The 14,312-nt window shown below is 40.2% G+C and overlaps 1 protein-coding gene across 1 annotated transcript; it reads left to right on the forward strand.

Annotated features, from left to right (window-relative positions):
• Positions 1–5,405: 5,405 nt before the first annotated feature.
• Positions 5,406–14,159, forward strand: SERPINB1 (serpin family B member 1). The gene is made up of 6 exons (XM_007935391.1): positions 5,406–5,573; positions 6,837–6,974; positions 7,581–7,698; positions 8,407–8,549; positions 12,726–12,893; positions 14,097–14,159. The coding sequence occupies exons 1-6, from the start codon at positions 5,406–5,408 to the stop codon at positions 14,157–14,159; spliced, it is 798 nt and encodes a 265-aa protein (XP_007933582.1).
• The last annotated feature ends 153 nt before the right edge of the window (positions 14,160–14,312 follow it).

Consider the following 14,312-nt stretch of genomic DNA (forward strand, 5'->3'; position numbering starts at 1 on the left):
TTCCTATTCCTGCTTTAAGAAGCCTGCCTCCATGAATGGATCCAGTGGCCAGACTCAGGTCTTCCTACAAAGACTTTTGTTAATATTATACCTGAGAATAGAATGCTAGTATTATAAATCTTCATATTGTCAAAATAATAATAATACAATGATAATAAGACTGTCATAAATTGAGTAGAAGAAGTCGTAATTAGTTGAGAAGGGAAATCTCAAAACAACAGCAACAAAAACATGAACATAAATTATATTTTAAAAAGAAGGCATAAAAGCACAAATTATGACAAAACATTATAGAATTAAAGCCAAACGTAGCTTTTATCAAAGTAAAATCAATGTAACCAATGTAAAAGAGATTAACTTGTTAAAAGAATCTCAGATTTATTTTAAAAAAATAAATAAAAACAGAAACAAGTTAAATACCAATAAATCAAAATCAAAACCAAAACTCACTGTCATGGAGTTGATTCTGACTCATAGCTGCCCTAAAGGACAGAATAGAACTTCCCCACAGGGTTTCCAAGGCTGTAAATTTTACAGATGCAGACTGCCTTATCTTTCTCCCATGGAGCTGCCAATGGGTTTGAAACACTAACCTTTTGGTTAGCAGACCAATACTTTAACCACAGAACCACCAGTACTACCAATAAAACATTTATTAATTTTATATACTCATTTGTTTGAATAATCAAAACTTACATATATAGAGAGTTTATACATACAGAAAACATCTGGAAGTTATTAGTAGTTTTTATCTCTGTAGAATAGGGCTGAAGATTGAGAGGAAGGAGGTTTTTGTGTCTTTACAACCTGATGTCAACCACCTAATCAGCTCTTAATGGGGACAGGAGGGAGGGAGGAATACTATTATTTTTTTTAGTATATGTATATATTTGTTTTGATATTTTAAATTGGAACAAAAATATATACATTGTTCTGTCCACCGCCCCTTTTTTATTTTTAACATTTTACCATATATGCTTTATCATTTTTTCTCTTTGATGTATATAGTTTTTCCTTCAACCATTTGAGAGAATGTAGCAGACACCATGCCCTTTATTCTTTAATAATACTACATGTGTACTTCATAAGAATAACCATAGCATCTTACCTAATTACGGTAAACCAAAAAACAAACAAAAAAAACACTGCCATGGAGTTGATCCTAACTCACAGTGACTCCTCCTTGGGTTTTCAAGGTGGTATCTCTATGGCCTAATCTTCCTTCCCAGGAGTGGCTGGTGAGTTTGAACTGCCAGCCTTCTGATTAGCAGTCAAATGCCTTAGGCACCTTGCCACCAGAGCTCCCCCTAAATATGGTACAGTTACCTAATTCAGGGATTTAACAATGATACATACAATACGTAGTGTCCATGGGACTTGACTGCTAACCAGAAGGCTGGGGGTTCAAACCCACCAGCCACTCCTCAGAAGGAAGGTAGGGCAATCTACTTCCGTAGTGATACCACCTTGGAAACCCAAGGAGGGGTCGCTATGTTCTGGGTCCAACTCGATGGCACATAACAACAACAACAACACAATACATTCATCTAATTCACAGTCCATATTCCAATTTAATTTGTTACTGCACTGTTCATTTTTTTTCTCAGCTGCAGGACTCAGTCTAAGATCACATGTTGTATCATCATGGCTCTTTAACCTGGAACAATTCCTCAGCCTTTCTTTGTGTTTCGTAAGTGACCCCTCCTTGGGTTTCTGAGGAGATATCACTACAGAAGTTGATTGCCCAGTCTTCTTCTGAGGAGTGGCTGGTGGGTTTGAACCACCAGCCTTCTGATTAGCAGTCATGCCTTAGGCACTATGTCACCAGAGCTCCCATTTGAAGAGTATGGGCCAGTTAATGTATAGAATATCCCTCAGTTTGGATTTTTCTGATGTTTTTTTCTTGATTAGAGTCAGGTTATGCAGTGTGGGTTGAAATACTGTAAGTGATGTCTCTTTCTCCAGGTATCACTTTCAGGGGCATAGAATGTTGCTTTGCCTCTTGTTGGTTTTGTTAATTTTGATCACTTGAGTAAGGTGGTGTCCACTTTCTGGATTGTGTAATTACTATTTTTCTTTTTCATTTCATGGATAATTTGTGGCGAAGAAACTTTGAGCTCATGTAAACATACTATTCCTCTTCAAACCTTCCCCTTCCATGTTTAGCATCCTTTGATAATTCTTATCTGAATGAAATTTTACTATGGCATTAAAAAACACAAAAAAACAGTGTCTTAACTTCTTAACTGTTTGCACTACATATAAATTTTATAATCAGCTTGCCTAGCTTCACACACACACACACACACACATTCATACTCTTTGGGATATTTATCAAGATTTTAATTAATAAATCAATTTGGGGAAAACAGCAATTTTTATAATATTGAGTTCCACTGAATGAAAAAATATATTTTCATTTAGATAACCTTTAGAGAAATCTCTTGACAATGTTTAATTTTTTTTCTACGTAGAGGTTTTGCATAACTTCTGTTATCCATTATTCAGAAAGCTACTCCCATCTATGAAATAGGTGAGATCTGATTAACACAATCTGGTCAGAGAGATCTGGCCTGCTGGCATATACCAGTTCAAGGGGTCTGACACAATCATAATGAATGGAGTCTTCTTGAGGTGAAGTGGGCAATAGGGTAGCTTGGTTTATGCTAGTTGCTGGCTAGATTTGCACACTTGGGTTGTCTACCAAGGAGGCCTGATATTGCTTGGGGCAGCCAGTGGGTAGTCTTTGATCTAAGACTGTTGGGACTGAATGAGCAGTGTAAACCTGGATGATCTGTTCTAAGATCTTCACTGTTACTGCCATCACCTCCAAGTAGGCAGGCCAGCCTTGTATCATCGAATCTAAAGTTTTGGAAAAGTATGCCACTGGCCTTCTCCAACGTCTCAGGAACTGAGTATCCAGCCACTATTTCCTGATGCTCATGTACAAACAATTCAAAAGGTTTATGCAAATCTGGCAATCCTAAGGCCAGGACCTCTAGTTAGGCCTGCTTTAATTTGTGAAAGGTCTGTTACTCTAATTTTCCTCAAAAAGAGTGGTCAGACTCTTTTTCTTTCCAGGAGAAGTATACGGGTTTTGTTATGAGTCCAAAATTAGGTATCCAAATCTGACAAAATCTTGCCATACCCAAGAATCCTCTAGGTTGTTTGTGTATCTGTGGTGGGACTAGTTGGCAAATGGCTTGCTTTCTCTCAGGTCATGATTCCCTTCATCCTTTGCTGATAACAAACCCCCAAATATGTCACTTTCGTTTGGACTGAGCTTTGCTCTTAGAGACTCAAGCACTACACTAAGTGTCCAATGCCAATCATCATGCTCCCTTCAGTTTTCTGTAATTTCTTCTAAAGTCAAGAGCACTCTGTCCAATAAACATATCATTATCTGGGTTATCAATGAAGTGGGGATGTGGGTTGATCTGCCTGGGGCAGTCTTCACCTGTGAACAGAGACCTAGGAGCTGAGCTCAGTTTGGTACCTGAAAGTCAGTGATACACATGCCAGTTTTTGCAATCTATCCTCTTCCCTGTTCAAGAGTCCCCAGATTTGTTTCCACAAAAAACAGAGTTTGGAATATAGATGGGACTCAAAGGAATTACTGTTTGTTGAGGAGCTCTGGTAGCTTAATGCCTAAGGCACTTGACTGCATACCAGAAGGCTGATGGTTAAAGGCTGATGACTTCCCAGACACTCCTGGGAAGGAAGGTTGGGCAATCTACCTCCGTAGTGATACTGCCTCAGAAACCCAAGGAAGGGGTTGCTATGAGTGGGGTCCGACTGGAGGACACATAACAACAACAAGGAGCTCTGATAGCATAGTGCCTAAGGCTATTGACTGCTACCAGAAGGCTGGCGGTTCAAACCCACCGACCACTCCTGGGTAGGAAGGTTGGGCAATCTACTTACATAGCTATGAGTCTGTCTGATTGAAGGCACATACCAACAACAACAACAAGAGGTGATACTTCCGTCTTCTCAGTCATTTACACCTTAGTAAGAAGTAGTCTATCAGATTCTTGCCAGAGATTTGGAGAAAGGCAAAGAAGAAGAAATCAGGATGGCACTGATGCCCCAAGGAATCACAGCCAGCACTCTCAGCGACAACGACCAGGAAGTCGTCAGGGAGAAGACACCCCAGGCAGGCCCGCCCTGGGACTACTGGACACACCTCCTCCGCGCACTATAAGGCTCAGGCGCTTCCTTCCCGGCCTCACCCTGCCGCTGACCTGTCCTAGCAAGCCGGTAAGGGCCGGGCCCGAGCGGGTCCGGGAAGGGTGCATGGCTCAGCAGAAGCCCCGGGCCGCCCTATCCGCGCGGTAGGGACATGCAGCCCCGCCGCGGTCGGCGCGCACCAGTCCGGGGCTCCTGTGCGCTTCCGGGGCGCGAGTGCCAGCCCAGCTGAAGAGAGCGGGAGGAGGGCGTACCGGACTGGGCGTCCTCCAGAGAGGCACAAAGCAAAAGCTGAGGTCGGGGTGTTTTATTTCTCGCGGAAGTGCGTTCTTTTCCGAGCTGTTTGTGTTACCCAGGCAGCCCCAGCTGAGGGCTAATTTCTTCTCCCTTTGGGGCTGAGGGATAAGAAAGGAGGAGGTCTGGCTAACCTAGAAATTATTGAGCAAACATTAATAGTAACTCCACTCATTACTCGGACGCTCCGCGGCCAGCACACTTTTATTACTGCTTGCTTATCTCTTCAGGAGGGAACTCTGGTGGTGCAGTGTGGCTAGGGCATTTGGCTGCTAACCAAAAGATTAGTGGTCTGAACCCACCAGCTGCTCTGCAGAAGAAAAATGAGGCAGTCTGTTTAGGTAAAAATTACAGCTTTGGCAGTTCTACTCTGCCCTAAAAGGTCACTGTGAGCTGGCATCCACTTCATGGGGGTCATTTTTTTTTTTTTGGAAACCAAGGGTGTCAGAGGCAGTGGCGCTGAGTTCAGAAGCAAAGGCCAGTAGTTAGCCATTCCAGACGCCGTGGAACAACCAAGCGAAACTTGGCAAGGCTTTTCAGACTCTCTTACACCCTACACCAGCTGGAGGCTGAACTTCCAAATGTTAGTGACAGGATTTCAAACATGAGGATCATTGGAACTGCCAAGCTAGGCGTGAAGGGACCGAGGGCTGGCTGGCTGTACCTGGCGTGGTGCGATGTAGTCCCTCTCAGCAGCCCTTTAGAACCCTTGGGCAGTTCCATTATACCTATAGACTCCTTGCGCAGTTTAAATAGGGGGAAAAGATAGGTTTCTTGTCCTCCTGAGTAAAGGGGTATAAAGCACACATTCTAGGGAGTTCCTGGGCACAGGCGCAGGCTGAGCCAATGACTGGGACACTGCTGCCCAGTGTGTGGGGGTCCATGTAAGCTTAGGCCTCTGTTCTGTATCCTAGCTGGTGACCATGGAACAGCTGAGTACTGCCAACACCCACTTCGCCTTGGACTTGTTCCGCACCCTGAATGAGGACAATCCAACAGGAAATATCTTCTTCTCTCCCTTCAGCATTTCCTCGGCACTTGCCATGGTCTTTCTGGGGACCAGGGGCAACACAGCAGTACAGCTGTCCAAGGTCAGCAAAACAAAATCTGTCTCCTTCAGTCTTCCTCCTAATTTAAAGTTTGTATAAAAAGTTGTACCTTGTAGCTCCTATAATATGTCTCATGAGATTAGATTTACCGAAAAAGCCCAAGGCACAACCACTGTGTGCAGGATTTCATTCCTCATCAAACCTTTACTGAGCTCCCACATATGCCTGGTATTCTTTTTGATACTGAGGGTACAGCTGTTTATAAGGCCCACAGAAATCCCTGCGGCCCCCTCTCCCCAGGAGGTGCTTTGAAAGCCTTCTGCTTAGACCCAGCATCTGCTTCTTGGCTAGGAGTTCAGGTTTCTGCTTTGAATATGATAACATGTAAGTCATAAATAATATCCATTATGTAATCTTACCTTTGAGCATGATGAACAATGCTATTGTATGTTAAGTATGATGAACAATGCTGCTATGGCTGTCACCCAGTATACTTGCCAGACATCAAAATTATTTTTTAAATATATAGGTAGGTTCAGGTGGGGCATTATAAAGAACTTTCTGGTCCCAGGAATAATGAGACACAGGAAACACACTATGGTGGAGAAGTTGGTGTCATTGCCTTTAAGGATTCTTCTCCCTCTTATTTCCTTTAAAGCAGATTAATATTGCTGGATTGGTCATAGTAATTATGCAGACATTCCATATCTATGTGAATAGCATGGACTTTGCACAGCTGTGTAGTGTAGTTCATTGTGTCTTAAAAGCAAGGTACAACCCAGGCCTCATAAAACCACAAAGGACCGCTTGATTTATAACTGATGCTTGGGAAATGAAACTTTTGTCAGAAATCTAAGATTAAAAATACTAGTTTTAAATAAGAGAGTTACTTATAAGGTCATAAAAAAAAAAAAAAAAAAAACCTCAATGTGTTCCTGCCTTAGTAATGATTCTTATATATATTCCTGAGACTCAGTAAAATTGTATTTGATATGTAATATAAATGTAGACATCCATTTTTGTTTTTCTTTGATAAAGCAGATGTATGCAAATGTTTAGTTATTAACCACTCATATTTGTGGAACACATTTACAACGAAAGTGATGTAAAAGCAGTAATTTCATAAAGCTATAAATTTTGAATTCTCTGTTGTTTGTTCCTCAATGAAAAATTAATAACGTTCTCGGCTGAGAATAATCAATAATAGTAATAGAAACACACTACTTTAACTTGACGGTAGCAAACACTGAAAAATAACTTTATAATTTCAAAGTAAATCGTCATAGAAAGGTTTCTTTATTTTAGACATTTCATTTCGATGAGGTTAAGGACGTTCATTCGAGATTTCAGAGTCTGAACGCTGATATCAACAAACGTGGTGCTTCCTACATTCTGAAACTGGCCAACAGGTTATACGGAGAGAAAACCTATCACATCCTCCCTGTAAGTACTTTGTATTCTAAAACTCCACCCAGCAGTGTGGATTTTTCAGCACCATCACAGCACAAAGGTCAGCTTTAATATTCAGAAGCATTCAATTTCAGTATCACCTTGGTTTGTTTGTGATTTATGAGATTAGAACCTGCGGTAAAACTATAGAAAGGAAAACATGGTGCAGACAAGAATTCCATTAGGTGATATGATGGTTATGTGCCACAGTCCCTGCAGAGAGAGATGGTTCCAGGATTCATTTTAGCTACATTGAATTACAGTTAGTATTTGCTCATTTGTAAAAATGTTTATCAGAAGTCTTTATGAAAAGAATTTTTAAATTTTATGAAGCATCAAAAGTATAAACATTAAAACTTACCGTGTCAGAGGAATTCAGCCTTTTAGGATGATTTCTGTAACTTTCAAGGATTTTAGGAAAGTATTTCTATATGTTGTTGTTGTTATGTGTCGTCTGAGGCAGTATCACTACGGAAGTAGGATTGCCCAACCTTCCTTCCGAGGAGTGGCTGGGGGGTTTGAACCGCCAGCTTTCTGGTTAGCAGTCAAGTGCTTTAGCCACTATGCTACACGTTTTTTCCTTTCTTTCTTTCCTTAAAGGAGTTCTTGGCATCAACTCAGAAGATGTATGGAGCTGACTTGGCCAGTGTGGATTTCCAGCATGCCTTTGAGGAGGCAAGGAAAGAGATAAACAAGTGGGTCAAAAGCCAGACAGAAGGTAAGAGACTGAGCCATAGGTGGTTGTTTGTACCAGTGTTTCTTTTCCTCCATCCCACTGTCTCCACCTGCATTTCCTTCACTCTCTCTTTTCCATGTCCCTCCCCTCTATCCACTGACACATGCTCACAGTCTGATGGTGGCATGTGTATGAGAAGTCTACTCCCTTATTTGCTAGACAGCTTCTACATATTAGAAACTCACCAAAGTAACAATTTAAACCTGACTGAACTAAAGTAGCTAATTTTTTTGTACACAAGTTCTCCCAAATGACATTTTGAAATTACAGTAATATTATACGTAGAACAAACAGAAGAAACATTGTGAGAAAAATCCAGCCTGCCCAAATATATTTAATACATATATGGAATGGAACATGATAATGAATCAGTAGTCACAAACTTTATTGTCTTTCAATATCTTGCCAAAGAAATCATGCATGTTTTCTTTGGCAAGATGGGAATTGACTTGTTGGGGTGAGAATTGACTTGTTTCAGGCTCAATTTATCTATTTGACCAGTCTCTCTTCCAACGTCCATAATTGTATGAGTCAGAGCACCTACAGAATACTTGACTGCTAAACCAGGAACTGCTCCAGGTCTGTGGTCACGTCCTTTGTTCAGTGGAGTAACTCTCCTACTTTTTGAACATTAGTTCAAATATGGAATTCTGGCATGGATTTTTAAAAAACCTTACTTTATCTTTTTAGGGAAAATTCCAGAACTATTGGCTTCAGGTGTGGTTGACAACACAACTAAGCTTGTGCTGGTGAATGCCATCTATTTCAAAGGAGACTGGAAGGAGAAATTCATGAAAGAGGCCACGACCAATGCCCCATTCAGACTGAATAAGGTAAGGAAAGGTAACTCTCAAAAATTATTTATTGCTCTCCAAAGAAAATAAAAAATTCACAAGAATAATTAGTCCAAAGGATGAACAGCCTTCACAATCTTGAGACTAGAAGAACTAAATGGTACATCTACCACTGCCAGATGAGCAGAGCAGTTTGGAACAACAAAGGAAGACAAACATGTCTGTCAGTTTGTTGTACTATGGTGGCTTGCATGTTGCTGTGAGGCTGGAGGCTATGCCATTGGTATTTCAAATGCTAGCAGGGTTACCCTTGGTGGGCAGGTTTCAAAGGAGCTTCCAGACTAAGACAGACTCAGAAGAAGGAAGAGGCCATCCACTTCTCAAAGAATTGGCCAGTGAAAACTTTATGAATAGCAGTGAAGCACTGTCTGATACATTACTAGAAAACTTTACGAATAGCCCTGAAACATTGTCCAATATAGTGCTAGAAGATGAGCTCATGAGGTCAGAAGGCACTCAAAAATATGACTGGGGAAGAGCTGCCTTCTCAAAGTAGAGCTGACCTTAATGATGTAAATAGAGTAAAGCTTTTGGGACCTCCATTTGCTGATGTGGCATGACTCAAGATGAGAAGAAACAGCTGCAAACACCCATTAATAATCAGAACATGGAATGTCTGAAGCATGAATCTAGGAAAATTAGAAGTTCTCAAAAATAAATTGGAATGAATAAAGATCAATATCCTAGGCATTGTTGCTGTTGTTGTTGTGTGCCATTGAGTCAGACATGACTTGTAGTGACCCCTCCTTGGGTTTCTGAAGTGGTATCACTAAGGAAGTAGATTGTCCAACCTTCCTTCCGAGGAGTGGTTGGTGGGTTTGAACCGCCAGCCTTCTGGTTAGCAGTCAAATGAGCTGAAATGGACTAGTTTTGACCATTTTGAATCAGACAACCATATGATCTACTACGCTGGGAATGACAGTTTGAAGAGGAATGGTGTGGCATTCATCATCACAAAGAATGTTTCAAGATCTATCCTGAAGTACAGTGCTGTCAGTGATAGGATAATATCCACATGCCTACAAGGAAGACCAGTTAATACTACTATTATTCAAATTTACACCAGCCACCAAAGCCAAAGATGAGGAAATTGAAGATTTTTACCAATGCCTGCAGTTTGAAATGGACTGAACATGCAATCAGTAGCTGTTAATTATAACTGGTGATTGGAATGCAAAAGTTGGAAAACAAGAAGAATCACTGGTAGTTGGGAAATATGGCCTTGGTGATAGAAATAACACTGGAGATTGCATGATAGAATTTTGCAAGACCAACGACTTATTCATTGCAAATATCTTTTTTCAACAACACAAATGGCAGCTATACATTTGGACTTTACCAGTTGGACTACACCGGAATCAAATTGACTACATCTGTGGTAAGAGGCAATGGAGAAGCTGTAGCCAAAACAAGGCCAGGAGCTGACTGTGGAACAGACCATCAACTGCTCATACACAAGTTCAAGTTGAAGCTGAAGACAATTAAAAGAAGTCCACGAGAACCAAAATATGACCTTGATTATATCTCTCTTGAATTTAGAGACCATCTAAAGAATAGATTTGATGCACTGAACACCAGTGACTCAGAAACCAGAGGAATTGTGGGATGACATCAAGAACATCATCCACAAAGAAAGCAAAAGGTCATTAAAAAGACAAGAAAGGAAGAAAAGGCCAAAATGGAGTCAGAAGAGACTCTGAAACTTGTCCTTGAACAGCGAGTAGCTAAAGAAAATGGAAGAAATGACAAGATAAAGGAGCTGAACAGAAGATTTCAAAGAGCAGCTCGAGAAGACAAAGTCAATTATTATAATGAAATGTGCAAAGACCTGGAGTTAGAAAACCAAAAGAGAAGAACAAGCTCAGCATTTCTCAAGCTGAAAAAACTGAAGGAAAAATTTAAGCCTCAAGTTGCAAAATTGAAAGATTCTGTAGGCAAAATGTTGACTGATGTAGGAAACATCAAAAGAAGATGGAAGGAATATACAGAGTCATTGTACCAAAAGTAATTTGTTGGTGTTCATCCATTTCAGGAAGTGACATATGAGCAAGAACCAATGGTATTGAAGGAGGAGTTCGAAGCTGTACTGAAGGAATTGGCAAAAAAAAAAAAAAAAAAAAAAAAACCAAGGTTCCAGGAATTGACAGACTGTCCATTGAAATATTTCAACAAACAGATGCCCTGCTGGAGCCAGTCACTTGGCTCTGGCAAGAGATTTGGAAGACAGCTACCTGGCCAACTGGCTGGAAGAGATCCATATTTGTACCCATTTGAAAGAAAGGTGATCCTATAGAATGTGGAAATTATCGAACAATATCATTAATATCACATGCAAGTAAAATCTTACTGAAGACAATTCAAAAATGGTTGCAGCAGTATATTGACAAAGAACTTCCTGAAATTCAAGCTGGATTCAGAAGAGGATGTGGAATGAAGGATATTATTACTGATGTCAGATGGATCTTGACTGAAAGCAAGAATACCAGAAAGATGTTTGCTTATGTTTTATTGACTATGCAAAAGCATTTGATTATGTGGGTCATAACAAATTATGGATAACATTGAGAATAATGGGAATTTCAGAACATTTGATTGTACTCATGAGGAATTTGTACATAGACCAGGAGGCTGTCATGCAAACAGAACAAGGAGATACTGCGTGGTTTAAAATCAGGAAGGGAGTGTGTCAGGGTTGTATCCTTTAACCACACTTGTTCAATCTGTATGCTGAGCAAATAATCCGAGAAGCTGGACTATATGAAGAAGAACATGGTATCAGTATTGGAGGAAGGCTCATTAACAACCTTTGATGCACAGATGACACAACTTTGCTTGCTGAAAGTGATGATAACTTGAAGCACATATTGATGAATATTGAAAACTACAGTCTGCAGTATAGATTGTACCTCAATATAAAGAAAACAAAAATCCTCACAACTGGACCAATAAGCAGCATCACAATAAATGGAGAAAACACTGAAGTTATCAAAGACTTCATATTACTTGGTTCTACAGTCAACACCAATGGAAGCAGCAGTCAAGACAGCAGACAATGTATATTGCACTGGGAAAATCTGCTGCAAAAACGCTCTTTCAAGTGATGAAGAGCAAAGATGTCTCCTTGAAGACTAAGCTGTGCCTAACCCAAGCCATGGTATTCTCAATCACCTCATATGCACATGAGAGCTGGACAATGAATAAGGAAGACTGAAGAAGAGTTGATGCTTTTGAGTTGTAGTGTTGGCAGAGAATACTGAGAATTTCATGTACTGCCAAAAGAATTAACAAATCTGTCTTGGAAGAAGTGCAGCCAGAATGCTTCTGGGAAATGAGAATAGCCAAACTTCATCTCACCTACTTTGGTCATGTTGTCAGAAGGGACTATTCTCTGGAGAAGGATATCATGCTTGGTAAAGTGTAGGGTCAACAAAAATGGGAAGGCCCTCAACAAGGTGGATTGACACAGTGGCTGCAGTGATGGGCTCAGGTGTAGCAAGGATTGTGAAGCTGGCAACAGGACTGGGAAGTGTTTCATTCTGTTGTACGTAAGGTCGCTATGAGTCAGAGACAACTCCACAGCTCCTAACAACAACAACCACTGCCAACCACTTTGAGAGAGGTCCTGGATAGAGTAGAAGAAAAATGTGTGTGTGGGGGACCTCAGAATAATAATAATTTTTTTAAAAAAATGGGCTTAGTGATTTAGTAGAGACTGGTAGAATCCCTGAGACTGTGGCCCTTATTCACCCTTCACCCTGAGAACTGAACTCACCCCCTGGCTCAACTTTCAGCCAAACAATACACAAGCCTATAGGATGAACAATAACACCAGGGAAGTACACACTTCTTAGAACAATCAACCATATAAGATCAAAAGGGCATCATTTGCCCAGGGATAAAACTTAGAAGGTAGGAAGTGGTAGGAAAGAAGGACAAATGGAAATGGCAACCACACAGAGGAAGTGGGTTGAGTGTTGTCACATTGTGGGGATTATAATAAATGTCACAAAACAAAAAGTATATGAGTTATTGAATGGAATACCAAATTGCTGTACAAATTTTCCCAAAAATCACAATAAAAAGTTAAAAAAAAAAAAAAATTCTTGCTCGAAAAAAATGCGGTTAATTTGAGTGTTATTCTTTTCAACTGCTCAGAAAGACACAAAAACAGTGAAAATGATGCATCAGAAGGCGAGATTTCCATATGGCTACATCCAGGAACTGAAATGCCGTGTGTTAGAACTGCCCTACCAAGACAATGAGCTCAGCATGATCATCCTGCTGCCAGATAACATTGAAGATGACTCTACAGGTCTGAGGAAGGTAACTCACTCCTGGACTTTTGACAAATTGATTCCTCCTGTATGTGTCACCTTAAATGTGCTTTATTAATCTTTACTCATGCTGTTTGCTTTTCCTTCCCAGTTCCTGTGATTCCTTTGAAATCAGACTATCTGCATTTCCAACCCCAAAGCTCTAGGTTTAAAGTTTAAAGAAAGATGGCTAGCAACTTCAAGTGATTTTTGAGGTGGGAAACATCTAAAGACCTATACTAAAAGTAACATTGATAACTAGCAGTTTACAGGAACTCTGCTGTGGAATCAGGTTTAGAGGAAAGTGCAACAAGAGGAGGATTGTTTCACTGAGGGAAAAAAGAAAAAGAAACCCAAAACATTATAGTCTACAGATTCATCAAAATAAAAAAAAAAAAAACTCACTGCCATCGAATTGATTCCAACTCATAAGGCCCCTCACTGGGGTTTCCGAGGCAGTAAATCTTTACGGATTAGATTGCCTCATCTTCCTTCCACAGAGCACCTGGTGGATTTGAATGGCTAGTCTTCTGGTTAGCAGTCAAATGCCTTAGGCACTGAGCCACCAGAGCTCCTTATAGATTCATCAAGTACTATAAAATTCTATTGTTATACTATTCGTTATTATTATAACTCATATAAATAATAATAATAAAAAAAAAAAACCCTGCCCTCGAGTCAATTCAACTCATAACGAGGCCTCCTTGGGTTTCCAAGACGACATCACTACAGAAGTAGATTGCCCAGTCTTCCTTCTGAGGAGTGGCTGGTAGGTTTGAACGGCCAGCCTTCTGGTTAGCAGTCTCATGCCTTAGGCACTATGCCACCAGTGAGGTTTTTTTTTTTTTTTTTTTTTTTTTTTATAACTCTTACAGGTCATGAATTAAATTTCCAAAAGCTACATGATAGAAAGGACTCATGTATCCTGTTAGCTTGACAGGCATGCTTCTTGATACGAACTTTAAATGAGCTTTCCTTTATATGTAATGTAAAGTGATGACATTTCTTTCCAGGACCAGAAGTAGGCCAAATTGTGACAACTGAAGTTTTTCTGCAGGGTACCTAGTCTGCTGTGTGTTTTTTTCCTGACCAAACTTGTGATTAGGAAGGGGTCCAATATTAATTATTTGCCTTAATAGAATATGCATTAAAACCAATGTGTTGCCTCTTTCAGTTGTATTTTCATGTTTATATTTTCTCTGTTTGTAAAAAGAATGTCTGTATCCTCATGAAAAGAATTATCAACATTGATAGAATAAATGGAATGATAATTTGATAGCAATAGTAACAATAATAATAATAGCTCACATTTTTGTAGCACTTTCTATTTGCTAAGCATTTTGCCTAAAGCACTTGACTGCTAACCAGAAGGCTGGCAGTTCAAACCCACCAGCCACTCCTCAGAAGGAAGATGGGGCAATCTACTTCC

This window comes from Orycteropus afer, unplaced genomic scaffold (genome assembly GCF_000298275.1).
Source record: "Orycteropus afer afer isolate SDZICR_OR568_19922 unplaced genomic scaffold, OryAfe1.0 scaffold00027, whole genome shotgun sequence".
Classification (NCBI taxonomy): Eukaryota; Metazoa; Chordata; class Mammalia; order Tubulidentata; family Orycteropodidae; genus Orycteropus; species Orycteropus afer.